This window comes from Camponotus vicinus, unplaced genomic scaffold, assembly GCF_025532165.1.
Source record: "Camponotus vicinus isolate PSW18456_S1 unplaced genomic scaffold, iyCamVici1.0 SCAF_10, whole genome shotgun sequence".
NCBI classification, from domain to species: Eukaryota; Metazoa; Arthropoda; class Insecta; order Hymenoptera; family Formicidae; genus Camponotus; species Camponotus vicinus.
Window position 1 is genome coordinate 4,262,772 of NW_028141946.1, and position 27,251 is coordinate 4,290,022.

At 36.4% G+C, this 27,251-nt stretch overlaps 3 protein-coding genes across 8 annotated transcripts in view; 2 read left to right on the plus strand and 1 right to left on the minus strand.

The window, feature by feature from the left end:
- LOC145960802 (cytochrome c oxidase assembly factor 3, mitochondrial-like) overlaps positions 1 to 1,043 on the plus strand; it is a 132,613-nt gene extending 131,570 nt beyond the window's left edge. For 2 of the 4 annotated variants that reach the window (XM_083080508.1, XM_083080510.1), the window contains exons 2-3: positions 525 to 615; positions 688 to 1,043. In XM_083080508.1, coding sequence (XP_082936634.1) covers positions 606 to 615; positions 688 to 959 — 282 coding nt within the window. In that variant the 5' untranslated portion in view covers positions 525 to 605 and the 3' untranslated portion in view covers positions 960 to 1,043. Of the gene's footprint in view, positions 130 to 524; positions 616 to 687 lie in introns of all 4 variants that reach the window. The other 2 variants (XM_083080506.1, XM_083080507.1) reach the window with 2 other exon arrangements.
- A 75-nt stretch (positions 1,044 to 1,118) lies between these two features.
- Mttfb1 (mitochondrial transcription factor B1) lies at positions 1,119 to 2,535 on the plus strand. Its single transcript, XM_083080505.1, has 3 exons — positions 1,119 to 1,749; positions 1,832 to 1,985; positions 2,075 to 2,535. Exons 1-3 carry the CDS (start codon positions 1,119 to 1,121, stop codon positions 2,334 to 2,336), a joined length of 1,047 nt encoding a protein of 348 aa, XP_082936631.1. The 3' UTR covers positions 2,337 to 2,535.
- Positions 2,363 to 27,251, minus strand: part of Rhogef64c (Rho guanine nucleotide exchange factor at 64C) — a 105,831-nt gene continuing 80,942 nt past the window's right edge. For all 3 annotated transcript variants that reach the window (XM_083080501.1, XM_083080498.1, XM_083080499.1), the window contains 12 exons: positions 18,942 to 19,341; positions 16,064 to 17,512; positions 6,976 to 8,930; positions 6,598 to 6,812; positions 5,003 to 5,267; positions 4,679 to 4,900; positions 4,427 to 4,576; positions 4,245 to 4,352; positions 3,982 to 4,134; positions 3,797 to 3,913; positions 3,587 to 3,688; positions 2,363 to 3,515 (listed from right to left, as the gene is read on the minus strand). In XM_083080501.1, the coding sequence (XP_082936627.1) occupies positions 3,387 to 3,515; positions 3,587 to 3,688; positions 3,797 to 3,913; positions 3,982 to 4,134; positions 4,245 to 4,352; positions 4,427 to 4,576; positions 4,679 to 4,900; positions 5,003 to 5,267; positions 6,598 to 6,812; positions 6,976 to 8,930; positions 16,064 to 17,512; positions 18,942 to 19,341 (5,265 nt within the window). In that variant the 3' untranslated portion in view covers positions 2,363 to 3,386. The remainder of the gene's footprint in view (positions 3,516 to 3,586; positions 3,689 to 3,796; positions 3,914 to 3,981; positions 4,135 to 4,244; positions 4,353 to 4,426; positions 4,577 to 4,678; positions 4,901 to 5,002; positions 5,268 to 6,597; positions 6,813 to 6,975; positions 8,931 to 16,063; positions 17,513 to 18,941; positions 19,342 to 27,251) is intronic.

Genomic DNA, 27,251 nt, shown 5'->3' on the forward strand with positions numbered 1-27,251 from the left:
TGCATCACGTGTTGCACAGAATCGTCGCTGCGATGGCAGCATTGCATTATATTGTGCTAGGTTGCAAATAATCTCGCAATGTGTAAAAGAATCTAAAATAAAACGAGCTTGTAAGTTTTTTTTATAAGCGTACGTATAAATTGGAGATTTTAATCTAATTATAAAATGCTCTTAGAACGCTGCATGATTAATATTTTTAGATAATTGTCATATATATAGGAAGATTTGTGTAGAAAATTACAGATAACCTAAAAATTCTTATCTCTTAGAAATTTCTTTTTCAAACAAAATTTGGAATTATCTTTCTGTAATTTTGAAAATATAAATATTCTGTAATTAAATTATTAAATATTTTATATTTAATCTTTAAAATTATCTACTATTAAATATTGAAATAATTGATCTGAAATTAAAATCTGAAATATATTGCAAATCAATTTATATTATTCAGTAGAATTTTGTAACAAATATAATATAAATATGTAAGATTTTATAAGTAAAAGCGTCCTTTTTTTGTCTTATAGGTCTTAACCAATTCAGGATTTAATTGGCAAGAAGAATCGATATCTTCACCGTAATTTATCTACAAACACTAGTGCCTGGAAATGGGAACGGGTGAATGATTTAAATTGAACATTTTATATGGTGGGTTTCTAGCATAAGTAAAATTAATTATTTTGTCTACAGATAGTCAAAATCAAAATATGCCAAAAGTTGACTTGTTGAAAGATGCAGAAAAACTCAAATTTACAGATATAATTTACATGAAACGCTTAGAGGAGCAGAATCTGCAAAGAGCAAAAAAAGTACTGGGATATCGTAAATCTAATAATCGTTTGGCTTTTGCCTTAACCCTTGGAGTCCTTGGGATTTATTCATATACAATATATTCCGTTAAACAGGAAAAATTCTTAGATGATTTTGAGGAACCAGAAAAGACGATCGAGATACCTGAATAGTTTGATTTTGAACGAAAAAATTTCATGTTTGCATAAACTTTTATGATAAAACTTGTATAATAGAATAGAGAGTGAAGAAAAAGAGTTTAAAGTCATTCTTCTTTTCAAAGATCATATTCTATATTTATTTGTTTATAAGCATTGCATATTTACTTAAAAATGTCTACTCCACGATTGCCGCCACTTCCTTCCATCCGAGACATATTAAAACTATACCGATTGAATGCTATAAAACGTTTGTCTCAAAACTTCCTTCTGGATCAAAGGTTGATTGATAAAATTATATCAAAATCAGGACGTCTCACTGGGAGTCAAGTATTAGAAGTTGGTCCTGGTCCAGGTGGATTAACTCGATCTATCTTAAGACAGGTTCCAAAACGATTAGTAGTCGTGGAAAAAGATCGTAGATTTAAGCCGACTTTAGACATGTTAGCGGACTCATTTGGTGCGATTAATGGACAAATGGACATAATATATGACGATATCACGAAAATTAATCTGGAAAATTTATTTCCAATGGAAGAAAAAAGAGATTGGGACGACAAAGCTCCGGATATCTATATCATAGGCAATTTACCGTTCAATGTATCGACACCTCTCATAATTAAATGGCTACACGCGATAGCTGAACGTCGAGGACCTTGGGCATTTGGTAGAACGAAAATGACGTTAACATTTCAAAAAGAGGTAGCGGAACGTTTGGTGGCTGATGCCTCAGATCATCAACGATGTAGACTATCTGTAATGGCACAAACTTGGACTTTTCCAGTGCTTCGTTTTATTATACCTGGTAATCGAATAATTTACTTCGTATATTTATATAAATTTATTTTACGAATCTTTATTTGTAACTCTTAATTTATAATTCGCAGGCAGTGCTTTTGTTCCAAAGCCAGATGTCGATGTGGGAGTAGTATCGTTTACACCTTTAATCAAGCCGCGCACGCAACATGATTTTAAATTCTTTGAAAAAATAACGAGGCACGTGTTCAGTTTCAGACAGAAATACAGCATACGATGCATCGAGTAAGTTTATTTGCTATCTAATTTATTAATTGCGATAATGAATAAAATTATGACGAATAAAGTTTTTGTCATCATTTTTTGTTTCGCAGGACTTTATTCCCATTAGATTGCCGTAAGGAGTTAGGTCTAATGATGTATAAATTGTCTGACTTAGATCCAAAACTTAGGGCCTTCCAGCTTACTGTACATGACATCGACAGGCTAGCGACGGCTTATAAGTATCTGGTAGAGAAACATCCGGAGATCGGTTTGTACGAGTATCGCGCGTCCCGTCACTTATTACCATCAAGTAATACAAGAGACATTGTAGTCGAAGATTATGTGGAAATGCCGGAAGAAATGAGTATCTAACCAAGTTGGTTTTTTATACTCAAAAATATGCAAACACATCATATTTAAATTTTATTAAATTGCAGGTTTGTAATGCAGCAAACTAATTTGTTACAATAAATTTCGGTTATAGAATTGTGAAAACTTTTCTGTAAATATACATTTATATACATATATGATACTATGGCTTAGTTATTAAATAAAAATATAGTACAATGTACAGTTTGCATTTTTCCTTATGTTAGATGTAGTAAAAATGCTGTTAATTATTTTAAAAAATTTATATATATAATTGTAGAGAAAAAGAGAGATGTGTTCCTAATTTTATAAAAATCCTCAATGCTCACTGATTGTACGAGACAGTATTTATTATGATATTCTCTCTTTATGATTCACGCGACCATTATTCTTTGATATTATTAATTTGCAAACCCTATTACCTCGGATTTAATAAAATCTATTCTATTATTGTCATTTTCATAAAGCGCGATACTGGAAAAAAGAATCGCAGATGAAAAATAAAAAGCGAATAAGGATCTTAATATTAATAAATAATTTGTGAGAAGAAAATGTTATACCCAATACACCGGTCGATATCACAGCTACTCGTTTTCTGGAGGATATAATTATAGATATTAAATAATATTCTATGCGTATAGAGATATGATATATAGATACTTAGAATTATTCATTAGGAATCGATGGAATCGTGCGCGAGTCGGCGTCACGTAACATTCTAATTACAGTGGACATAGGAAACTCAAGTTTCTGCAACGTACTGTAACGACCGAATGCAGGTGATTATACCTGAATTCGATAAAAACTAGACTTACGTGTTGCTCGTCGACAGTCGCGTGTCGATGAGCCGAGGAAATCCTTTGGTCCAGCGCGTTCTTTTTCTCTTTCTTTCTCCAAAAAATGATTATTTATTCATCTGGAGATCGTGTACGCAAATTCATGTAATTGCTTAGGATGTTTCCCGCTGTTGGAAATCTTATTTTCAAGATAAGCGTGTTCAAGAACGACACACGCGGTAAAATTACATACGCGTTTATTACATCTAAAGCTTTGTTAGTTTCTTGCTACTCCGCAGATCATGATGTTGGGAAGGGCTCCTCGACGTTTACGCCAAGCACCGAGTGACTGTGCGTGAGCCTGTAACGTTCTGCACCACCTTTTCGTTCTCGCGCCGTCCTCTGCCTATAATATAAATTAATTTGTCATTTTTATTTTCATCATCTCGTCGATAAATTTACTCATAAATATCTTACTTTAAATATAAACGTCTCCTTGGAAGACAATTCTTGTATTTCGAAATAATCTTCGAGATCCGTTTCACAGCACACTATACATTTATCGAGATATAGCGGCTCCTGAATATGATAAGAAATGATGATAATGATAAGAAATATAAATTCACGATTATTAATATAATTAAGTGTATATAATATAAAAAATTACAGTGGAATATAATAACTCACACGTAGTAAAGAATATCGTCCAAGTTTCTCTTTAACTAGAAGTAAAGTAGCTTCCTTAATCCCTATGTGCTTAGGAAAGAGCGAGTCGTCGTTAAACTCAGGATACTCAGCGTTTGGCTGAAAATATGTGAATTTTGTTTATCTTGTACATAAAATTAGATACAAGAAATTGATAATATGTTTACCTTGCCGTTTGTGACAAGCATGGCAGTGACAGGTGCAAGTTTGACAGTTCGGCCGCGTCTCCAATTATTATCAGTCGGCTGTGCCACCAGAAGACGCCCTTCGAGAACAAATCTAGCTTCCTCGTGAGCCCATTCCAAAATCTCGACAGCCATCTAACATAAATTTTATATTATCAATAGTAAATGACTAAAGATACATATAATACATATTGTGTTTTAAATAAATGTTAAATAAATACACGAAATAAATTTAATTGCATTACCTTTCTCAACTTGATATTCACCATATCTTGTTCGCCAATGGGCCGTCTACCGTTTTGGATAATCGATATTCTTCTCCATAATTTCGTTGATGTAACATCTTTCGCCTCCTATTATAATTAAACATATATTATTTCTTTTCACGAAACAATCTTTTACATCATATTACGCAACTTGTACTTACAGCATTCATGTGTTCCAAGTGTAATTCGATGTTCGTTTGAGCTTGCTTAAGTCTCTTTTTAGCTTCTTGGATATCGGGCCGAACAGAAGGCGTTGCCTTGAGTAAACGTGCCAACAGAAGCGGATATTTCGTAACTCTTTGTACAGGAACCTGAAAAAAGTAATTAAAAATAAGATGAATTTTCTTTCTCTCTCTAATAATTAACTATAATTACAGAATCAAGAGACTAATCAGAAGATTACATGACGTTACCATTAAAAAGGAGTTCAAATTCATTCTTCGCAAAACCGTGTTTTCCATTTGAGAAACTCTGAGGAAAATGCGTAAAAGCTCCTTTTCCTTTTCCAAGTTTTGCAATAATAAACTAGCACTGCCTTGGCGCGTGCAATAGCTCTCGAAAGCGTGAAGCATCCTCTCCGACTCGAGGAAGATCTTGCCCAGGTCCACCGTTAGAAGATCCTCATCTCCAGATTCCTGTGCGATTGAAGAAACCATATATAAATGTTAGTTGCAGCGTAAACTTTTTCAACATGTATGTATCTAAAAGTAAAATAGATTCTTCGAGCGATTTTTTACCTGAGCGAGTTCCACGCTGTCCTTTAATTTCTCAGCCAAAACAATATTATGCTCAAGTAGCTCCTCGACGTTCAGAAAGATCGCTGACAGTTGCTCCGACGTGAGGAGACCCGCTCTTAGCATCGGTCGATGGAACTCCTCGAGTATGATCTGTAGATCTCTGCCGTACTTTTGCTCGGTCTCCACGATTTCCGTGATAATCTCTTTCCGCTCCGCGCGCTTCTTCGAGCACTTCCGACACACGAAAGGCGCGTAAACCACGCCGCTGGAATAGGCAAAATAGAAATATTATATATCTATATGTATTCGGTGATAATATTATTTAAAAATAATTTTATTAATGTCAAATGAAAGTGGATGCCGATAAAGTTCGCGATCGAATTTGTATGCATAATCCATGATCGCAGATGAAAGTGACTGTCGCATGCAACTTGCCAGACGCAAGTATATCGCATTATCCATTCATCAGACATTTCAACCGCGTTCTTCGATAACGAAGAACTTTCGCTTTCAGGCGAATAAAATCGATAGCCAGAGAAAGTCAGGTCCGCTGTCTCTTGCACCTGTCGCGTAATCTATCAGCACGAATTCCAAATACATACATCAATAATGTGAGAGAGAGAGAGAGAGACAGAGTCCACGTTATCTCATTTTGATACAAGCACAATCAAAAGGCATAAGAAACGGTGCAAGAAAATAAATGAATTAATCATGGCTTTCGAGAATTCGGCTCGGCGTTAATTCAGAAAGAGAGGAAGATGTTCCCCGATTAATTTCTCATGGCAAGAGAACCGGTGTTTAGATTGCTGTGACGGATGCGAGTCGACCGCGAAAAATCCGCAACCGTAACGAAACGACATTCGTTCCTCGATCCGCGAGATTGCACCTCCAAGAGGTCGAAATAAGTAAAACGGCGTTTTATTCGAGGATTTATACTTTGTTCGGAGCGAAACGAGCGAATTCCGGAGCCAAACTCGCAGTAAACTGAATCTCTCACGATCGAAACCTAGCTAGCCATGGAAGACACTCCCCGATGAGGATTTCGAACCGTTATATCTTCTCTCCGGATCATCGAGCGCTATCAGTGCGAATCCGGCTAAGAATGATAACAGTTTACGATTTAAGCGGATGTCGAACGCATTAAAAACGAGTTTCAGGAAACATTCGCGTTCATTTTGCGACTCAAACGGTTCGCGAAAAGCTATAAATGCAAGCTAAGTTGAAACGCGATTTCGCTTATTAATGTGTATCATTCGTGCATTAAATAATATACCGTCATGTGCGTGAAAGAAAAAGAGAAGAGAAAGATAAGCAGAACCGTTAATCACACGCGCGATCGTTTCTCGCAAACATATATTTCTCCAATGATTATTTATATAACCCTTGCTGTATGACTTAAAAGCAATATCTTTTTATCAGATACGATAGTTTCCAAGTGAATTACACAATTAATTAACTTACTTTTATCGTAACTTTTATCCGCGACATTGGAAATACGATTATTATACGATATTATTACATTCCAGTGTACATCTGCATAATATCGAAACATTGTAACGGTCTCTCAATCGCCGAGTCGAACTCTTGCAATCTACCTGTCCGTTATCAGAGGATCCAGTCGCTGCTCGCAATCCTCGCACAGCTTCGCAGTACCGGAGATCACTTGTGGTATTCCGCCCAGAAGGCTTCTTGGACCGGAAGAGACGTTATTGCCTGTTCTCCAGCGTCTCGCAACACCACGAGTGCTGCTGGCTTGACTGCTCTCGGACCCGACTCCGCTGTCGGTTCTCTCTATGTCGACCGTTCTCGACTGCAAAAATAATATGCAAAATTCTGAGATTAGATCATAATGAGAAAGATTTAGAAATACATATTAAATATTAGCAGACGTATCTAGAAATGTTTTAAATCTTGAAAAGAAAGCTTCTTTTTATAGAAATTTATTCGCTGATTAATATTTGCGCTAAACTTACCTTTAACGTTTCCGGGGAGCTCGTTAGGATGATGTTACATTCCTCGCTGCTGTCGGATACGTTGGAAATCTGTGAGCTTTTAGAGCTGAGATCGCCCAGGCTCGTTTCCTTCTGCTCGTACAGAGCCTCCAAGTCTCTCTCGGCATCATCTTCCTCATCTTCGTCTTCGTCCTCGTCCTCTTCCGCAGGACGTGTGTGGTCTTTAGAGTCCATTAGAAAATTCAAGAGCTCGAATTTTGTGGAGATATTGTTTTCGTCCTCGGGCGACGTCGACATCTTCTTGAAGAAATCTTCAGGACTCTTGGACAAGTAGGCCTCGGCTAGATCCTCCGAATTGGATTTCTTGAAAACTTCCTCGGATAAATACGGACCAAGAAATTGACCCGGCGACACTTTTTTGTAGTATTCAACGTCGCCAAAATAAATTCTGTCCTTGATGTAATCCTCCGTGGGTGGCGGACTCAGCGGCAATGGCGGTGGCTCGTCAGGTATCTCCTCGTAGATCGGTTCCTTGATTACTTCGTAAGGATTTTCCTCGAGAAAGAGATTCGTCGAGATGAAATCGCCGTCCGAGTTCAGGCTGGACGCTCGCGAGTAATTCGCTTCGAGAGTGGACTCGGAGCTTTCGTACTCTTTACTTTTCAGCAAACTTTGCTTCAGGATCTTCAGGATGACCTGACCGCTGTCCTCGTCAAGGATCTCGCCGTTCTCGCGAGCTTTTCGTAAGGAATCTTCAAGAAGCTTAGAGATCAGAGCTTCTTTCGACAAACCGGACGAATCTTCGACGTCTTTGAATCGCGTTTTAGACTCCGAACGCACTTTCTCGTCGGATGTGTAAAATCTCGAAGACTGATTAACTTCCGAAGACTTCATTTCGATGCTCAACCTCTTTTGTTTCTCGAAATTCGGCGCCGATTGTTCTCCGTGTCGACACATTGAAGAGGTTTCTTCGCTGGTCGACGCAGGTGCTTCTTCGTCATTCGCCTTCGAGTTCGTTTTGCCTTCGACGACGTGATTATCCTTTCCGATCTGTTTAGGACGCGAGTCATCGTTTGCCGATTCTACCACAATATTCGACCTGTAATTCTCTAATATCACTAGAGTGCGATTCTCTGCGGAGCTCTGGATCTTCGGCGGATTCTCCGAGTTCACGGAGATCACAGTCGGATTACACACGCTATCTTCTCCACCGACACTGATAGTCACTTTGTTATCCCGCGTCGATTCCCTGCTTGTATTCTGATCACCGTTGATCAGGATGGATGTTCTTCTAGCGCCCTTTGAATTAGAATTCGGGCCGATCTGCAACCGATGGACTAGCGGAGACGAGCGCGGACTCACTGTGATCTTGCAGACGTTGTTCTCGGGTGAGTTGATCTCAATCTTTGAGGAACCGTACGAGCTCGTCGAGTTCCACGACGTTGTCGATGCGGATGAAATTGTCCTCCGATGGTCTTTAATCGAATTGACGGGACTCTCATCCGTATTGGAATCACCGATCTTGAAATGATGTCTTTGCCTACCAGGCGGCGGGGACCAGCTGGTGGGTCTCATCGAGCGGAAATGCTCGTTGCTCGCATCGGAAATATCGCTACGCGCGTCCAATGGCGGGTCGGCCTCCTTCTCGACATCGTCAACGCTTTTATTCTCGAGTACTATCTTAATGTTCTCACTCGCCTCGATCTCGCAACCGGACTCTTTAAGCTCGCCTGTTTCTGTCTCGACCTCTTCTGTCTTGTCTTTTCTTTCCAGCGGACTTTCCTCATCTGCGTCCTCACGTGAGACTGCGCATGTACCCATGGGTGACGACGGCGACGGCGACGACGGCGACTTGATCTTCTTGTTCAGACTGAACCGCATCGTGTCCGAGAAGAGCACATCACCCGCCGAGACGTTCGGTTTACTGAATGACCGGTCGCTTTGGCTTCGTGTCAAGAGGGATTTTCTCGAGTTCTCTGCGGGCAGCAGTCAAATTAATCAGTAAATAAAGCGAGTAATTGAAGTGACGACATAAAATTTTAATTCTTAATGATGCACACTGATTCTTCTTCTATAAAACGTCTTCTAATAATTATATTTGAGCAGGATACAAAAGGAGAAAAATGTTAAATATCATGCTAATATCGATCGATGTAATATATACTTATAATACGTATTTTCAATGGTAAATTTATATTAAGAAAAATTTAAAAAATATTCAATCTGAATATAAATATTAAAATCAACTATCGAGACTTTTCCGATGAAACATTAATTATTCCCTTTGATATAAATATAGTTTTAGAATTTATTATATTTATAAAACTGAATTAATGTGCTACGCTTGCAATAATGATTCTGCGAGAAAAGTTACTCCGAGCCATGTGAGAATCACGCAATCTATATAATTTTATGTTCGTATCTTTTATGATTTATTTTATATCCTTTCTTTGCGCTTTGTGTCAAATGTAACAGATACATTTCTCTCTTTCGTAAAGCGAGAATTTCCGTTTATTTCATGGATCTGTCAAATCCCAGGAAGGAAAACCGCAGATGTGAAGCATGAAGCTGGAATCGGATACGGGTGAAAAGTATACTCGGTGATTTGATACCAAAATTTAGCCGGATGCACGTCTGAAGAAAGCTGATGCTTTTTATGTAGATATATGATGATATCATTTTATAACAATGAATTCGCACAGGGAATTCATTCAAGTTACTCATTATGATATTATAATTGCATTCTTAAGGTTGAAAGGTAATAAATTCACGTGAAAAAATTAATTATGTTGTATTTATAAACTATTTTAAATGAATTATATATTGTTCCTTTTATCACACATATATTTCCATTAGATTAGTATTTGCAATAAATTTTGAATTTATCACAAGCAGAAACTATTAAAAGCAAGACTATTAAAAGTGATTTGCACTCATTAAATATCACAAGCAAATTTCTTCTTTGGTTAATCAACATAATATCTCATCCAAACTCCATTCGATTGTCACCACGGTATTCTCTGTACGTCAAGTTAATATAAAATTAACATCGAGGTTTTTCCCTTCGATTCGCATCTCTAACGATCGGTGAAAGTGTACTTTTGCGTAAACGAGCTCATAATTTCTCGCCACGAGAAAATTCAAACGGTTTTTCCGCGGCTGCTCCACTTTATGCAGCCGCCAGGAATTTCTGAGCATGCGATTACTTGGTCGCAAAAGCGGTTGCGCAAATCACCGATCCGCTTCGTTTATGGCTTTATGGCTCGGATCAATCTCACGTACGGAAAAGGATGAGCTATCGTTGCTGCGAAATTTTGCGAAGCTAATTATAAGCGTTGTGCCGCAGCAGCTAATGAATTTTCTCTACGCGGATTTAACTACGTCATCGGATTTGACGCTAAATAGTTTAAATTATAAAGTAAAAAAAATTAATGAATAGTAAAAAATAATGAATGGATGCTTCTTATTTTTCCAGTTTATTTGTAATTTTAAGATATTATGAGATCGAAAATTTAAATCTCTATTTTCTTGACTTTTAAAATATAAATAAAATATAAATTTTACCTAAATTATAATTTCATTCTAAATTAATAATAATGTATAATTTCATCCTAAATTAAAAATAAAATTATATAAACATTTTGCTAGAAATGCGAAGATAATTTACGATAATTAAAATTCGTTATTGAAAAACACGAAACGCATTCAAGTTTCAAGCACTTGTGTAACAAATAAGATGCTCTCGCAAAAAAGAACATCTCATGCACTTTTACCGAATATCTATAAGCTAGTTAAACACACAATAAAGCAAAAAAATAATTCAGAAATGGTAAACAAAAAGAGAAAGGTGCGGCAATGCTTAAAAAGGACGTCATTCTTAAAAATCCTAGACAATGAGACAATGCCCTTTGAGTAAAAAAAAAACGCTAAATGATGAAGCAACAAGGTTCCTCGTTCATGCGAGGATTTATATCGCCGAGCACAAAACAAGCGTAAAAGACGGTTCATGATATACGGATCGTGAATCGTCCTGGTGTGAAAAAGGGTTATCGAGCCTCATGTAGTCGGTGCAAAAGAGTGAAAACATGAGATCTCTCCTTCTCTCTCTTTCTCTTTAAAAAGCATAATTACACGGTTATAGACCGTGCGCGCGGATCAAGGGAACGAACCGATGATTTATGAGACCCGTGGGTAAACAACGACGGCGTGAAGGAGTCAAGGTTCCCAACTCGAGATACTCGATCAGATGCATCTATTACAGGCGCAGCACGTGGCTGATGCAGCGAACATTCGAGCATAATGATCGATAGTTTCTTTGAAAATTCTTCAAACATACACACTCGAGAAAATCTTTTTCTCTTCCGTTTATCCATGTGCTTGGTCTTTATTTTTTTTCCAACTAGTTATAAGTAATCACACATAAATTGTACATTAATTCAATTTCAATGTGTAATTTATGTATATATTAGATTTTTTTCTATTCTCAATCTACATCTTATATCAATATTTTTCTCTAATTGATGAAAAAAATTCAGAAAATCACATGCAATAAGATTATATTAAATATATTCAAAATATTGTTAACTAAAAATAAATGATAAAAATAAATAATAAAAAATAATAAAAATAAAATGGCATGAAAATTTGAATTTCTACATATTCGAACGTGATCCAAATCGCGCAACAGGTGGGTTTCAACTTAATTACGACAAAACCTGCAGTTATTAATTTCCAAAGTGGAAAGAGCGTAGCGAAAGCAATCCTTTATGTGAATCATCGTCATTCAATTATTATTACATTATATCTGAATTATATCTGAATTATCGTATGCGCAATAATGAGAAACTGATGAAAATAATTCACGATATGTATCGCGCGCGTGTATGAAACAGATTGCAGACCCGAAGAGGAGAAATGAACGTAAAAAGATTCACGCCTGGGAAAAGAAATCGGCATTTAGGTTTTATAATTCGAACGCATCGCGCTCGCTCGTGCTTGAGCTTAGAAAGTAGACTGGGAATAGTTAATTAAAACGCCGTGAAGGAAGACTGGAGATGAACGTGTAAAACAATGAATGGAGAGGTACTCTATATTTTTAAAATACCGCATATATATTACACATATAAATTTAAATTTATATAAATTTCAGGCAACAGAGAAATATTAATATCAAGAGATTATTTATTGCACAAAATAATAATTAAAACTCGAAAATATTTTAAATTTAAATTTTAAATTTTAATTATATTTGATTTATATTTATATTTTAAATTTTAATTATATTTGATTTATATTTATATTTTAAATTTTAATTATATTTGATTTATATTTATATTTTAAATTTTAATTATATTTGATTTATATTTATATTTTAAATTTTAATTATATTTGATTTATATTTATATTTTAAATTTTAATTATATTTATATTTTTAATTTAATATTCATTAAACATACAAATATGAATATACAAATTTTTACAACTGAAGAGTTTCACGTATATAATTAATGTGATCACGTATATAATTAATGATTATTTTCATAAATTGCATTCAATGACTTTATCCTTAAAATTGATGACTTGTATTAAACATACATGTATGCGAGCGTGTATGCTAGATATGAAGGGATACGAAGAAGAGATAAAAGTGCATCGTGTCCATGAGACGTTTCTTGGTCATCGTGTTGCTCGCTTGCGGTTATCTAACACCACCGTCACCGCGCAGTGCATTTACACCGGAAACACGATCACCGGAAGTCATCGTAGGGGATTTGTTTTATTCTCCGTACACATTCACATACCGCCGCAAGCGTAAAGATACACAACCGCATTTCACGAGCAATCATGAACAGAGATCGGGCACAAGACGCGTTTACGAAGAACAAAAATTTTGCTCTGAAATGTCTTATATTACCTTCTCTTACAAATAGTTTATTTCTATCTTTCTGTCTTTTTTCTAAAAAATAAATCATATAATATTAAAAAAAAAAAAAAAACGAAGAGAGAGTCATGTAAATTTTCTTATTAAAAACATAAAACTTTATGCATACAAAAGACAAGCATATATCAGAGAAAGTGTAGACTTTACAAAAACAGCTCTAAAATATTTTATGTGTCTTTCCTATGCCCTTTGCAAATAGCTTTCGTTGTTGCATATAATTTTCTAGGAACGCTTATAAATTACTGGACGATATTATAGCTAGAAACTGCAACGTTCACGTTAATCAGGATCAATTCTAGTCATTATTGGCGAACAGGATTTTAAGACATGAATAACTCTCGATGTCTCCGAGAGATTGGCAACTATTTTGGCGCGAATTTTATTGAAGCGTAATGCTAAACTATATATTAACTCGATCACTCGACGTATCGCGAGTCGCGAGTCGTAAGCAAATATATCGGTCTTCGAAAAGTTGCTTCGGTCACCATATCATATACCAGAAGCATGGTTGCAAGTACTATTGCGCCATAATACCAGTTTGTTACCACTACTGTAATTGCTATTAGTAGGAGCCAACGTAACTTATGACGACTGGCGGAGATCGCGCGTGGAATATCAATTAATCGCAACACTAATTGATATGGCGTACGTAAAGAAACGCGCAATGATCGTTAACGAACATTCGCTTCTATTAATAGGGCGGATTCGCGTCTAAATCTTTTTTTTTTTTTTTTTTTTTCAAACGAGACCGGTATGGTTAAACGACGACTGACACGGCGCATTTCAACGCCGGGCATTCGAGTTAATTCGCATAATTCGCATTTTCCGTCATGTCTTATCTCGCGTTTACGTTGCAGACTCAATTTACCGCGAGCTCTATATTTTCGAATCCGCGTCATCAATATCAGGCCTCCCGGTTCCAAAGTCCTTTTCGAGAGACATCCATTTATTGTTAATGTCATAGAAAATATTAAAGAAAATCCGCAAATTAAATTGTAAAAGTGTATATGCAGCAGATAAAAAAATTTAATAACTAAAATTAAAAATTTAATAAAAAATTTAATAATAAAAAAATTTAATAAATTTTTTACTTTTTACAGAAATTAGATAATTGCCAGAAAAAAAATAAGAAATTTACTTGCTTGTTTAGACTTGTCAAGAATAATATAGTCGGACGATTCACATATGTGGAATTAGTATGTAACTATTTCTCCTCCTTTGGGGACAATACATCGCCGATAAATATGTACACGTCGTTCCATATAAAGATGACTGCCGCTCTCATTGTTCTCGATTGTCTCGTACCTTTCCCACGCGTCCACTTTCGCGGCTTCTCCCTCTTTCATCGCGAATGTGAGATAATATAACACCGGAAAGAATAGCGTTTTCTTTCACGATGAATACCATGTGGCATTTGTTGCAATAACTTGAAAGAAAAAAAATATTTTGCGATGAAAAAACTGTTCGATATAATATCCTCGTTCAAAAATCATGAGATCTGATAATTGTCTGTCGCTTTTTACATTATGCTATGTCAAAACCGTCTTCTCCACAAAAAAAAAACCCGCTTATAATGGATTTCTATCCTTATCTCAAAATGAATGCTAAAAATAAATTAACATAAATTTTACGACCATTAATAAATTTCTCTACGATGATAACTCTCTTAAAAAAGATATTCTTTTCTGCGTTTTGTGTGCTAAAGAAGATGTAGCATTTTTTTAAAAGTGTAACAGCTATTATACGTAGCTTTGTAACAAGTAGCCAGATGATAAATTGTCAAGCCCTGACCTTATACACTTTCGAATGCTCCAGTCGCAACTCACGAGGCTCTTTTAAGCGACTCTTAAAAGCAAACCAAATAGCCTGAGGATAAGGCTCAGGGTCGTCAGGATCAACTAACCTTTCTCCTCTTGTCATCGACAAAGAGGGTCTCTTAAGGAAGGTTACTCGCGAATTTCAGCCGCGCCTTCCAACTGCGTTCAACGATAATTTGCTTTCGTATTAAATTATTAAATTTTATGCATGATGTAATTAAGAAAAATAATTAATACTTATCTATGTGAGAAAAAAATTCTCTGTATTTTTTATGCAATTTCTAAAATGAAATATATTTTTTTCAAGATAAATCGCGCCGTCAGAATCGCGATTTCAATGATCTTTGTAAACATGTATCACAGAATTCAACGATCCTTATAAGAGCCTCGAGACAAAATACTGTGCACCGTTAAGAGAAGCGTAAGTAATCGCGAGCCGTCATCCTTGGATGCGTAATTTTTTTCAAAAGTTCAAGGATAGCTCGATAAGTCGCATCAACTTCAACGGCCCATTAATCACGCGTATTAGCATAATGACCAAAGGGAAGAGAGATCATAACCAGATGATAACACGATAAGCGTCGACGATCAGGATTATCGATTCGCGATATAAAACGGTCGCGGTCATTCCTTTAGATTTCATCAATTTTCATGCGAAATTAATCTCTGGATAACCGTAAGTATATGATCCTCAGAGATGTCAGCATCATAAAAAGACCAATTATAATTATTATCGTCCATAAATTAATTGTTAATTTTGTGTAGCTCTATATTTACAGCTACTAATGCAATTCTAAAATAATAAAGTTACATTATTATGAAAATCTGATTTCCAAAAATAAATTATATGTTCGGAAAACATCAACGTAAAATAATTGATGCTATTGTGTAATATTAAAAAATAACAGCTAGTGCGTAAAAAAAACGATAAACAATAATATAATGTTAGTTATGGAAAATGCAATAATATATTATTGAAAAAAATAACACGCTTCAATTCTGTTTCAATATATTCTCTGATTCTATCTATGAATCATATGTGTGTGTGTTTTATACAATTGTGAACTTTGAGCAAACATTTCATATATTCTGTATATGTCAAATAAAAAAATATGAAATTTCTCCAAAAATATGCTAAAAAAGGTAGAATAAAGTGATAAATATTAGAACAATATTAGATTCTAATATTATTATTGTCGCATATTTAATATAATGTTATAAAGCTACTTATGATAAAGATAGAATAATGATCTGTTAGCGTCCTGGATTGATATATAAATATGATTTTAATAAGATGATTAACGCATGCTGTAATAACGAAGGATTTTATAATATTTTAGAAAGTACTTACCTTCGGATTTTAAGATGAGATCCTTCTCGTCCACAGCAATGCATGGCAGACGGTCCTTTAGCTCCTCTATCTCAATCTCCAGTTCGGTTTCGTCTTCGAATCGGACGATATTCTCATCCAACAATCTTCCCTCTCCTGATAATGTCCTCTCCTCCTCTCCAGTAACGATCTTCGATGACGATAATGAAGCGTTGGGCGAGGATCGTTGTACGTTGATTTCATCCTGCTTCTTAGACGCGGCGGGACGACAAGGCTTCCTGGACGGAACGAATTTGTCTATCTTGATCTTGTCGAGACTGGGCGGCGTGATCTTCTTCATTTCCGGTACGATTCTCGGCTCCTTGAGCCTGATCCTGTCGACCTTCGGGTCCTTGATATTCGGGATCGTGATAAAGTTGGGTTTCTCTTGCTGTTCCTGCAACACAATCGGCGCTTCTTCTCGCTCAGGCCCGGGGCTGCTGCTGATTCGTTGTTCCTTGTTGCAATTGGCGATCCTGCCGATTTTGCTCCATGATAGTCGCGTCGCTTCGGATGGTTTCTCGGGTGCGAATATCACGTTATCGACGTTGAAGAGTACATTCTTCCTCTTGCTTTCGATCACGCGACCGCGCTTTAGGATGCTCTTCAAAGTCTGCCGAGCTTCTTTTAATCTTCTCGGCGGTCTCTTCGGTGATACCTTGGGTATTGGGATTCTAGTGACTGGCGGAGACGCATCGTCATCGTCGTCCTCATCATCCGAAAATTTCCTGAACGCCTCATTGAACACTCTGATTCGCTGACCACCAATCGCCGCCACGACGCTTCTGTTCGGTATCCTCTCGATCGATTTCACTTTCGACGAGTCGAACAGACTGGACATTGTTCTGAGATCGTCTTGCTCCAACGCGTTGTCCGATAAATCGTCGCTTAGATCGTCCTCGTCTCTCTGCTTCTTCAGTAACAGATACGGATTCACATCGCACTCGAGGATGCTCCTCCGCGAGTCCGCAGAGATCGGCGTCGTTCCTTCCTTCCAATCGTCCTGGCCACTTCTCCGATTTGTTGGCGGCTTTTTCGAAACGCGGATCAGTCTCACGGGCGTCGTCGCGACAGAATGAATCCGCGAGTGACTCTCCGAGGTCTCTTCCAGCATCCAATCATCCGAAGACACGCCACTGCCGCCACCGGAGAAACCAGGTCGCGATTTGCGATCGTCGTAGCTCGCAGCCGCGCTCGCCTCTTTATCGAACCACTCGGATCTCGACGACGAAGACAACGACGATGACGACGTACCCTCGACCGAGCCCTTCCGTTCCTTCGCGGCGGCCCGCGAAATCATGCTCTGGCTCCTGGAATCTCGCTGCGCGGACGATCGATGCGGCGAGATGCTGCGCGCCCGCAATCTCGGTTCCACCAGCCGGTTCCGTCGCATCTGATCGTACGGATCGTCGATCGGGGTCCTCAACACGCCTAGCAAATAGATTCAACCGTTTGTACTCGCGAGAGGAAATCGCCCGGCGGCTCCCGGGACTCGATTTATTACAACGACCTAGATCTCTAGATCGAATGCGAAACGTGAAATTTTTGCGATAGTACCGCATTTCAGTGTCTAATCTATATATATTATTCCGAGGAATATTCCTTCGCGGCAACATGATATTTCCTCTCGGAAATATTTATTTCGATTTTTAATTCCACATTAGATTAGTCAAGGAATTTATATTCTGAAAGCGACGTCTGAAACTTGAGTCTTCTTAATCCTTAAAGAAATTACTTTACAATTTAACAAGCTGCGAATTTATGCAGGAAATGGATATTTTTATATCTACTTTACGTGTAATAATGTTTCACTCTTGTCATAATCTAAAAGTAATTTGTTTGCGAAATAAATTAATATTATAGAAACAAAAGAGCACTATATAATGTGTGTATACTAAAAATTTTGCAACCAATTATTAAGTGTTATCTTTACTTTCCACTAATGAAACTAATACTAGTAATCAGCTAATAGGTTCGCGTTTACATTTCACATCGAAGGCTGATACGAGACCATCCGAATGAAAACCATTCGAGTGTAAAGTATCAATTGTCTGAAACATCACTACTTTACATTTCCAGCGATTCGCAAAGTATCGTAGCTCAACCGCGACTCGAATAAACGGAACAGCGTACGATATATGGTCTAAAACGATTTAAATGCAAAGTAAAGTAAATGAGTATGCGAGAGCATCATCGCTGAGTAAGATTCAGTTATCTAGCCTGCAGCCAAGAACTTTCTGCGCTTCGTTGTAAGCACGCTATCTCGAACGCGAACGAGGAGAAAATCTCTCTAATACGAAACGCGCGCAATTAGAGCATGAACATCATCTGCGGGCAGGAGCTCTTATATCCCGCCCTCACTTATCTTATGAGCTCGAACGATGCCCTCGTATATTTCATGACAAAATAAGTACAACTATTCTTACATATTTTATATTGCTCGTTCTTATATAGGATATAACAGTCATGTAGGGAAGTATTTAAATAATGAATTTTGAAGATCAACCGCGTAAAAAGATTATGACATTTTACATGACACTTCAAAACTTATACTTATGCTATAAATTTGATAGATTTCAGAATCACAGATTCTTCCTTTTGACATTTTTAATCGTATCGCGATAACTATAGCTCGAATAAAAATAAAGGACTATTCGATTCAGTTTGATCTGCAGAATTCAATGTTTAAATACTTTCTTGCATGATTATTACATCCAATATATTCCTAAGAAAATCGTCATAATTCATATCTAAGGGCGTGAAAATTATAATTATAATAAGCTCTTCGCGAAATACTTTATGAGAGGACCTAGAGAAAAATCGGAGATGAAATAACAGATCGATAAATGGATTTGCTCACCAGCGAGACTGGGTCTGGACCTCGAGGATGACGGTAGCCGACAGGTCCCGCCGAAGGGCAACCCGGCAACTCGGTGACCGCCGCACTTCCGGCAGCTGCCGAGCTTCCTGACGGTGCCGGAGAGGAACTCCGGGCAAGAACATACCACGAGCAGCGGTGCCGCGCCCGGCGGCGGCGGCGGTGTCAGGAATGGCCGCGGCTGTTCGATCCGCGACGATCTCACTGTGCCGTAAAGCCACGGATCGGCGCCGTACATCATCTGGCGGGAGAGCACGCTGCTGCCGCTTATGGTGCCCCAACCACCCTTGTTGGGATCATCCCCAGGATTCTGATGATGCTGTCGCGACAGGCCTAACCGTACGCTCCACGACTTCTTGCCCTTGCTCAAGGTGTCGTAGCTCTGCAAAAATCGCGGGAGAAATGATCATTGATGGTGAATAATAATAACAGTGTCTATTTAAAGCTAAAAAAATTCTCTGAAAAGTTTCTGATCTTCCAAGTATTTTTATTCGAAATTAATATAAAGAGAATATTATATTGATTTCTTGGTGCAATTTTCTAAAATAAAATTTTTCTTTTAAATTAAAACATTGAAAGATGACTGAATAAACAAAGATAAAATATATATTTATAATATATTTTAAACACATAACTCACACACACAAAATTCTATAATTCTATATAAAGAATTCCTTGATTTTTCCAAGTATAAAAGAAATCTCAGAGATCCAGATTTTCCATATTTTTCCAGAGAGTAAATATTCTGAATACTGTTGAACATGAGAAGAATTAGACAGATGCCAAGAACGATTCTATAAATTTTCAGTGCACATGTTTTTAATAATGATTGCGAAAAATTTTTTTCGACATGATTATTTCCTTCTTTGATTTCTGAATGAAATTACAAATCCAACATGAGAAATGTCTGAATGTATTTGTCGATTTCCTACAACCTTTTATCACAGAAACAGAGCATTATACAATCTCCACCCGTGCTTTCTACTATAATACTATATCACTCGAGATACAGCAATCGCTCTAACGATACATTACATTACCATGAACCGTGTAATATTTTTTTCGACATGATTATTCGTTTCTTCGGTTGCCGGATGGAATCAGAAAAGCCCCGTCGTAAGAAATCATCCGAATGTATTTGCAACGTACATCGTGTGTGATCGCGACATTCTTACGGTAATTGGCTATCGGTAATTACGGATGTATCCGTTGACTCTCCAGTTCGATATATCGCGCTAGCTATAATAACTTCCTGGATAAGAAGAACACGCGAGGTCCTGAACAGCCAGAGTTATATTCGCCCAGACACAAAACGGAGAATCGGCCATTGTTATCCCTGTCATTGTCCAGGCCATCTTTCTTCCTTTCTTCGGGTTGTTTACTGATGGTATGCCGTAGACATGGCATGCATACGACATCGGTATTTACGCCCGAAGAGACGGAATTCCGATGCATATCACTAGAAAACTGGGGGAACAATGTATGTGTGTTTCTAAAAATATGCATTTTCTTATGTCAGAATAACTTAACAGTGAAAAAAGATTTACGTTATTGATAAAAAGCAATATTGTTTATTATTAAGTTTTAAAATTTTTATAAGAATAAACATTTTTACAAGATGAAAATAAAATTTTTATAAGGGTGAAAATTAAATTAATTCACATCCAACTGTATATTTGTAATCTACGCGTCATAAATTTTATTTTAAGCCAAAAATAAAGTTCAATCTCGAGTTGAAAATTCTGGGTAATAGTTGTTCATGCTCTTTGGCTTCTCCGTCCATAATAATCAACGTAGCACGCCTTATCGCGACAATGAAAGCAAATTCTCGCATTGCGCATTAATCTCGCGTAGGAAACGCAAAACGTAGACTTCGCAGCCTTTCACCCCAACATGTCACTTTCGTTCGCGATTTTATCCGCAACGGGAATCGCTTTGTGTTCGACGAGTATCGAGAGGCTGACGGATCGCTCGTTTCAATTTTCCTTTAACGGCACGTACACAACTCGATCTCCGCGTCTACCTTTTCTTCCTTTCTAGAACCCTCGTGGATCGCGAGTCCCTTCCGCAAATCATGCTGCTTCTCAGCGTCAGCCGTATTGCATTCTCGGAAGAGAGAAAAACGAAGAGAACATTCGCGATGCGAACTCCGGTAGAGGTAAGTAAGTTGTACAAAAAATTCACAACGTGGAAGAATAGCCGTGGATGGGAAAAAACGAAGGAAGAGAGCGGAAGATAAAGAGAAGGCAAACGCGTTTCAGGGAAAGTGAACGATGGTAGGATCGCTCGCGATCGCCAATTTAAATTCGCTTCCCCTTTAGAGAAATCGCAGAGATAACGTCGCGCACGTCATGTGTTCGCGATGTTGAATCTCGCGAGAGAGAAAGAACCAAAGAAAGAGGGAGAGATCGAATAATGCACAGACGAAAAGAAGCAAAAAGAAATATAGATTTGATTTTCTGTGTATCGCGAAATGGTGATTTATCGATTTAGTGTATATTTCTAAAGAGATGGTGAGAAATTTTTGATAAAAATCCTCTGCGATGGAAAAAATTATTAAAGAGATATCAATCATAAATCTCGTATAAATTAAATTATAAATGATACTTTTATTTTATGTTTAATTTATATCTTAAATGACTTTAATTTACATTCTATTTTTTCCGTTAGAAATATTATAATTTGATAGTAATATATTTTTGTATGCAAATAAATTTTTCCTTCTCTATTTACAATATTAATATTTTCGTTATACAATATTTTATGAATTTTCAGCAAGAACATAATAAAAAAAAAGAAAAATGAAAAACAAAAGTTGTATATTATCGGAAAATCATCAAGAAGAAAGATAAATATGTATAAATTTGTATAGGAAAAAACATTAATGCACTTATTTGTTAAACCAGCCAGTTGATTAAACTGGCACTATCAACATCTGATGAAAATCGTTGAGAAAAATCCTTCCTCTTGATTATGCAAATGCTTCGTGGAATAATAAACTACGAGAAAAAAAAATGCAAGGAAAAATTTTGTCGTACCGTTATACGTTGTTCGCGTATGGAAATCCGCATTTCGCGCTCCGCAAAAATGGCGTCGACGCACAAAAGAGGAGAGATCATTTGCGACGATTAGATCGAAATAAATTTCCGCGGAAGAGGATGTCTTATCCTTAAAAGCCTTAATTAGATTTCCTTAATCGTAATGATGTTGAACTCTCTCGGTTGTTTCTATCTAATCCATTTAAATCCGTTCAATTCGCGCTTTATAATTATCCTTCGCGCGCTTATCTCTCTGATCTACGCATTTGCAGTTTCCACTGATATACGTATATGCAACATACATATACGCGAAATAAGGACTACAACATCTTGGAGAGAGCGGGACATATCGATTTGCTCGCGACACGCGCTCTTGGAGACCGAATCTAATCTGATCTACCAAGAGAGTTTGCGCGATATATACTCTGTCCCTTTTCTTCTTTATGCAGTTGCAAATGGAAAGATTTGGACGGCAACTTGTTTTGCAACTTTGATTGCGAATTAAAAAAAATAAATTATATATATTACACGTTTTTAAAATATACAGAATCTGTATTGAAAAACAAATTGCTTATTGCTTGGTATAATTCTTATAACGCGTCCTGAAAATCTATAAAAAAAATCAAATTTTAAATTAAAAATTACATTTTTCTCGTAGAATATGGCGACATATTTTCTATCTCATATTTTAGCGTTATTTACATTTGATGATAGGATCATCTATTGATGTAATGATTTGAACTGATGTATACTCGATAATGTCACCGTCAAATACATTTTTTTACTAATGAATTATATAACTAGACAAGTCACAAGTTTCACTAATTATTTATTTTGATCAGAAATATAACGTTGCCGACGTTGCCGACGTTTAATTTCGTTTTTAATTTCGTTTTTAATTTCGGCAAAACAAAGATAACTTTCCTGAAAGTGCTACGTGAAGATAAGTGAAAGTATGGGATATCGGTTAACGCACGTTAATATATTGGTTACAATTTATAAACTGAGTCAAGCCACACGAATGATACCGAAACCGAGCAGAATTTATTAAGTTCAAGAATGCGTGAAATTGCGGTAATTAACGAACGCAATTGAAACTACGAAGCGCAAAACACGCAATAAATTTTAAAATAAGAAAGTCCTTTAAATCTACTCTTATTAATACTGTTATGATTTTCAAGAAATCTTTCACGCTACTTATATATAAACAATTATTATTAGCATGCATGATATTAGCTAATTTTTATCAAACGATTCTCTGAAAAATTCTTTAATCAATTTTATATGTGAATCGGTACAGGACGAAAACGTCGACTTGTTCCGTCTTTTTTTTTCGCAATTATCAGAGCGCAAAATCCGCGCTCGCGGCAACAGCAGCTGCGAAGCAAGGTACGACGAAGCGCATAAGGTCGGAAAATGGGGCAAGCCTCGAGGGCGAACAGCGAGGTGCACTTTACTTTCTCGTCCATACGGGACTTTCGTAAAAATCCTGTCCCACAAGCTCACGTAAGAGCCCTGGCCAGTCGAAAAACAGAAAGTAAACTAGCGTGTATACGCGGGCGCGAGAGCGGCATGTATGCAGGTAAGTACACATAGACGTGGGTCACCACGCCTGCATGTAACTGGCAGGTGCAGACGAGACGAAAACAGGCGTGGTTCGTGAAGTTGCTTTTCGATCGAATTCGATCTTTATTACGAGAAATTTGACTTTCTCATGAGAGAGGAGATACATATCTGAAGGAAAATAAATTTATACGTCTTTTTTAACAAAAAATTCAATTCAATTTTTATTAACTTGATATTTTTAATATTTTATTTCGCTCGTAGATAAAGTTTCTTTAAGATAGAATATCACAAGTGTAGAACAGAATTATTTAAATTTCCATACATTTTTTTCTATGGTGTTTTCATGTCGCGTGATTTATTTAATTGCAAAAATTTATTTACACAAGATTTTCTAAGAATATCCCTAAAATGCAATAATCCTTTATACTGCGGTGCATGAAGATTTCCTATTTACGTGAAATAAATATTCATTCAAGGATCGTATTATGATGCATGGAATCTCATTGGACGTATTTCCTTTGCGATCATATATGATCACGAGATCTTCGATTGAACGTGATTTATCTTTCTTGTGCGATATCTCGTTAGTGCAACAAACATAATCTTAGATCTTTTCATATCGTCAAAGCGTCGAGACTACTTCCTTTAAAAGACCGGACTCAAGTGGGCAACGTTCTTTAGATGCGCCTCTCGTGAGCGACTCTTCTTCTGTGTTAGTCTAACCAACTCTTGAGAAAATACGAGACGAGATCTCTTCACTGAAACACATACTCGTGTGTACACAAGATTCAATTTCGCGAAACTGGCCACTTATTGCACAACTTTTTATAGAACATTTGACATACGTGAATACGTGATTAATTAATAAGAATTAGGAAAAATAAAAAACTTTAAATAGCAAAATATAGAGAAATTTATTTTTTAATTTCTTTTGTCTGTTTCTTTAAAGAAAAGATTTACTGGTCAATCACCTATACATGTAAAAAAATAAAGATAAAGATACCAATGGATCGAATTGCTAAGCTTTAATGTTCCATGTCTAATCGATTACAGAGTGTAAAGAAATCTTAAGAAAAGTAATTACTTTATATATGTATTTTTCTTTTTTTAATTATAAGACAGATATCCAAGATTGTTTTTACATTGATTTTTCTGTTTGCCAATTCATGATATTTACCAGCATATTCTGATAAATGTCGCACGATATTTAACTTGGTTAAATAAAGAAAAGCATAAAGTAGGCATTCAGTATCCCTGAAAGAACACGAGATCTCGCTCTTGATAAGTTAACGTTAATTCATAAAATGAAACGTTCCAAAAGCGTTGCAAGACAAGAATGAAGAAGGTATTACACGACTGCGATGGAAAAACGACCATACTTGGGTAAAGAAAAGAGGAGAAGGCGAGGAAAAGGAATAAAATGAGACAGATGAAAAAGCACGCTCGCGTGCCTAGTTACTCATCTCCCGAGGTCATCTCGATACAGGCGGTCACGGAGGGAAGAAAGTAAACTCCTCTCTGCTAATTAATAGCTGCGATACTACTGGTCTTTTCTCATAATTCATTTACGAAAATAACTAATGCTTTCTCATCGCAAATAATCTTAGTTATGTACAAAAATTTTAGGATATCATCAATTTCACTATTAAAATCATAATGATAATATCTTCTTTTATATTAAATTTTAATTTTGGTTCAACAATACCATATAAAAGGTACTTTTTTTAGATACTTTTAAAAAATGTCATAAATTTGTTTTTCACATAAATTTTATATAATTTTGTCTTCCGCAAAAAAGAAGCTTCAACGCTAGATTTTTTCTTCTAGGATTATATGCTTTCGATAAATTTAATAACTGTCATTAATGAATATCGTATCTTATGCTTTAGCATCACGAGAAGCCACGCTAAAAAGTGGCCTGCCGGTTCCGTGTCAACAATTATCTTTCCGGATGAAAACCGCGTCTGTCACGCTCAAGTAAGCGTGTATTTCCGGCTCGGGACTGTATCGATATTCCGAGACAGGCAGGTCGACGACTTACAGAGTGAGAAATTATCTATTCCACCTCCACACAAACACGACATTATCTTTCTTGAGGTATGGTCGGCGCGCCCTTCTGCTCCCACCTCTAATACCATCGGCTCCGCCATGTCAATTGTGCAAAAGGCAATAATCATAATTCCAGTCATAACTGCGGTAACAGTTTTCATTTTGCCCGTTACCGCGAGAATTACCACTTCACTTGCGAGGAGAAAAGAAAGACAGCTGCGAGTGTCCCGACTTCATGTCCCAACAAGTCAAATATTCTGTCTCGAAAATGTCGTGATTTTATTATTTTAATTTTTCTTTGAGTTCATACAAGGATAATCTCTGCAATTTGTAAGAACCTCTGGTCTTAAAAACTACCCCGCGTCCTTTTCATCTACTCGAATTTGAAATGCCTTTTTTTAAACATCGAGATGCAGATGCTTGTTAAGCTAGAAATAATTTATAATTCTAGTACATATCTAGTAAGCTTCAGATAAATTCATATTCTTCAATTAATTTTCTAATTCCTAATAAAATAATAATTTCTAATAAAATAAAAGTTTGATCAAAATTTTTATTCATTAGCGTTAATAGAGATCAAAATATTGAGATAAAATATAAAAAAGACAAAGTTAAATAACTAAAGAACATGAAGAGAATATTATTCACATCAAAATAATAAAGACGTTGCAGCTGCTTATAATACTGTGACGTTGAGTGCACAAGCACATTTTTCACGCGTCGCGGAGCAAACCATAGTCTCGAGGATGGCTGATCAATGGAGAAAAAATGACGGTCACGAGTACATGGACCACGTGATTGTGATGCACTATCAAATAAATACGTTTCTACTAAAAAAAAAAAAAAAATAAATAAGTGAAGATGCGGATTATTTGTTATTAATTATGCAAATCATCGTTCGTCGCAATAGGGACAACTAACGGTTATACGTTCCATTTAAATGAAATTTCACGACTGAATCGAACACAGCGGCATGTTATGCAACCAGACAGTATTTTATCCCAGAGGATCTCTACGTGATCGCCGCGTACACGTAATAGGTTTCCAATATTACTTGCAATTACCTCAATTTATTTCCTTGTATAAATCGGTATAATATTTTATAATCTTATGTATTGTTGTTAAAAAATTATATTAGTAGGTAATAATTAAAAAATTTAATTAAATTAGAATTCAAATCAAAATGTAGAGTAGTTGAGAATTTAAATGAGTCACAATTAATTTTATAATTGGAAGAAAAAATTTAATATTTTATATGAAATTGGATTTGAAAGTAAATTTATAAAAATTTATAAATTGAATGAATAATTTAAATATGTACAAATTACCCGTCATTTTCATATATGAGAAAAATCGTAATATTATTTATCTAAGAGACATTGAATATCAAACAGCAGATGCGCTCCAAAATGGAAAAAATGGAGTAATCCAAATAACTTCGAGCAATTAGAACGGATACCTGACACACTAACGCAATGATTACAGACATTTCAGCAATTTACAGTTTTACGATTTACAGATGCGTATATTTGCTTGTTTATTATATTATAGGTATTGCAGAGATAGTTACGTACGCGAGGCGCTATCGCACGCGATCTTCCAGCTAAGCCGGGGTCACGGTAGATGCATCGCGGATGCA

What these genes read in the sequence shown, in the direction of transcription:
- Mttfb1 (XM_083080505.1), top strand. Translation starts at nt 1,119, where the DNA reads ATGTCTACTCCACGATTGCCGCCACTTCCTTCCATCCGAGACATATTA. An exon ending in GCTTCGTTTTATTATACCTG is followed by an intron (nt 1,750 to 1,831) that starts GTAATCGAATAA and finishes TATAATTCGCAG; the next exon opens with GCAGTGCTTTTGTTCCAAAG. An exon ending in TACAGCATACGATGCATCGA is followed by an intron (nt 1,986 to 2,074) that starts GTAAGTTTATTT and finishes TTTGTTTCGCAG; the next exon opens with GACTTTATTCCCATTAGATT.